Below are 2,494 nucleotides of genomic sequence, written 5' to 3'. Positions count from 1 at the left end.
GAAACTACTTCCAACGTCTGTATGGTCCAGTTTACACAAACCTGGTTAAGGAATTCTGGAGATTCGCTGACGTTGATGATCACTACATCGTCTCCTATGTTCTGGGAGTAAATATGGTAATCACTAAGAAGTCCATTGCTGCTCTTCTGGGCATGGAGAAAGATGGAGGAAGAAGAATTTACAACATTAATCCTAGGGAAAAATATTTGTCCCAAGAGATTAATCTAACAATCTTCCAACAGAACGCTGAAGGCAATCACTCCAAGAACAAGGAACTACACCAGAACCTTCGAGTCTGGCTGAAGATCATTTTGGGCACCATCCATCATCGCCCAGCCTCAAACTCCTCAGACTACATCAACACAGATCAGAAATGCATTCACAAGGGTCTGAAGCTCTGCCTCCCTGTACTCCTCTTCAAGTATCTCAGAGACTCTGTGAGAGATACCAGGAACAACATGAAGCCCAAAAACTACATTCCCTTGGGCAGACTCATCTCTGACGTCCTGATAGAAAGCGACCTCGTAGATCATCTAATTCAATTCAGACTCATGGAAGATGTGATGATCTACACTGGAAGAGCTATGAACGCCCGCAATCTGAAGAGCATGGGGATTCTGGATCAAGTAAGGGCCAAACCAACTCTGGACACCTCCCGGGAAGCCCTTAAAGATCAAAGAAAGATTCCACATGGACTCTATCTGTTCTCAAAGATCGATCCTCCAGAGGTAATCTTGTATTACTTAGATGATCTGTGAAAACAAGGAGTAGATATCTTAGACTTCAACTTAAGCCAGCTGCCAGAACATCCTCCCAACTTCATGAAGCGACCACGAGGACCATCTGAGAAGGAAAAGCAGGCAAAGAAAGCGAAGCTGGGAGAATCCTATGGATCAAGACCTCTAGTACCTCTGACTGGATCTTCTGGTAAGTCTGTTTCTCTCCCTCCTTCTGTACAAATTAAGCTTGTTGCTTCTTCTACCCCTCAACCAACACCCATATACACTAACTCAGAAACTCCTCCCTCAACCACCAGACCATCTAATCAACCCTCTCAAAAGTTTAACCTAGCCACCACCTCTCTACCCCTTTCGGAAGCAGAAATGCTAAACGAAACAACCTCACCCTCTTCATCTTCTTCTCCAGAATCACCCCCCTACTATAACATTTCCACAAATACTGAACCATCTGACCCTCCCTCTCCGACTCTGGCTCAGCTCCAAACACGTGCTCTGGCCTCCCAACAGCCAACACAATCCATACCTGAACCAGAAGTCACCTCATCACCCACAGAAGAACCAAACACAACCACATCTGACCCTCCACCATCTGAAACAAGTCACACTGAAACTCAACCACCCAACTCTGACATACCCCCACCAAATACATCCGCTGAACCACAAATTCCCACACTCAACCTAAGCCCTCCCACTTCTCCACCCCTAACCTCTGAACCTGAAAACACCCTTCCAACCCTTGAGGAAGCAATAATGGTGTTTGTAGAAGCTTCAGTTGACAAGGTCAAGTCTCTGACCATCAACTCTGGCATCAGTGATGATCCTTCTGCTGTAAGGACTCACTGGAACAGAGTGATTAGTTGTATGACCTTTGAAGCCTTTAAGCTGAAGGGCCTCTCTGAGAAAGTCCGCAACGACTTCATCAGAGACGCTGAGATCAGACTACAAGAGCGCCTAGCCAAAGAAGCTAAGGAGCGAGCACACAGAGAAGAAGAAGAGAAAGCCAAGCAAGAAGAATTATAAAGGATCAAGGAAGCTGAAGCCAAAGCTCTAGCTGATGCCGCTTCTGCCGCTGCCGCTGAAGCTGAAGCACACCTTGCTGAAGAGTCTTCCACCAAGGTAGAACCAGATTCTCTGACTCAGGGGGAGTCTTTCACCTTTGTCCCTTTGGTTCTAAAGACTATAGAGGAACTTCAGAAAGAACAGCAGGAAGTCCGAGCCAGATTGGATCAATAGGACACAGTCAATGTCAACATTCAGAATCTGCTGACCCAGTTGCTCTAGAGGATGCCTCTACCTCCAAACCCTTAGGCACCTAGGACTTGTTTATGTGTTCTTTTCCTTTTGCTTGTTGCTCTAATTTGCTTGTTGCTTTCTGTTTTGCTTGTTTGTTGTCTGTGTTTCTGGCATCTGTACCTGCTATACGAATATATCTATATATCCTTTTGCTCTTTCATTTTCACTAAGTCTTTTTGATTCTGACAAAAAGGGGGAGAACTAAAAACAACTCTGATGAAAACATATCTAACTCCTATCAGAACCCTGCAAACATTGTTTCTAATCTTTTTAACTTAGAAATTTGCAGGAGAGTATCTAGAAACACCATATCATGGAAGGTCCGGTAAGAACTTATGAACTCCCAGACTTATCTCAAGGGGAGCTCACTTCCATCTGATCTATAACTCTTATCTAAAAATTGTTTCATCTCTTAATTAAGATTGTTTTGTCATCATCAAAAAGGGGGAGATTGTAAGAAT

General features: G+C 44.3%; 1 protein-coding gene across 1 annotated transcript; it reads left to right on the top strand.

Moving 5' to 3' along the window:
- Nucleotides 1-551: 551 nt before the first annotated feature.
- LOC127136111 (flocculation protein FLO11-like) lies at nucleotides 552-1,760 on the top strand. The gene is made up of 3 exons (XM_051062707.1): nucleotides 552-728; nucleotides 828-1,493; nucleotides 1,629-1,760. Exons 1-3 carry the CDS (start codon nucleotides 552-554, stop codon nucleotides 1,758-1,760), a joined length of 975 nt encoding a protein of 324 aa, XP_050918664.1.
- The last annotated feature ends 734 nt before the right edge of the window (nucleotides 1,761-2,494 follow it).

The sequence above is a fragment of the Lathyrus oleraceus genome, chromosome 4, assembly GCF_024323335.1.
Source record: "Lathyrus oleraceus cultivar Zhongwan6 chromosome 4, CAAS_Psat_ZW6_1.0, whole genome shotgun sequence".
Taxonomy (NCBI): Eukaryota; Viridiplantae; Streptophyta; class Magnoliopsida; order Fabales; family Fabaceae; genus Lathyrus; species Lathyrus oleraceus.
The sequence above is the reverse complement of the archived record's forward strand: the minus strand, read 5'-3'. Positions and strand labels throughout refer to the sequence as shown.

Coding starts and splice junctions, on each gene's coding strand:
- LOC127136111 (XM_051062707.1), top strand. CDS start 552: ATGGAAGATGTGATGATCTACACTGGAAGAGCTATGAACGCCCGCAAT. Junction 729..827: donor CAAAGATCGATCCTCCAGAG/GTAATCTTGTAT, acceptor AACTTCATGAAG/CGACCACGAGGACCATCTGA. Junction 1,494..1,628: donor CCCTTGAGGAAGCAATAATG/GTGTTTGTAGAA, acceptor TTTAAGCTGAAG/GGCCTCTCTGAGAAAGTCCG.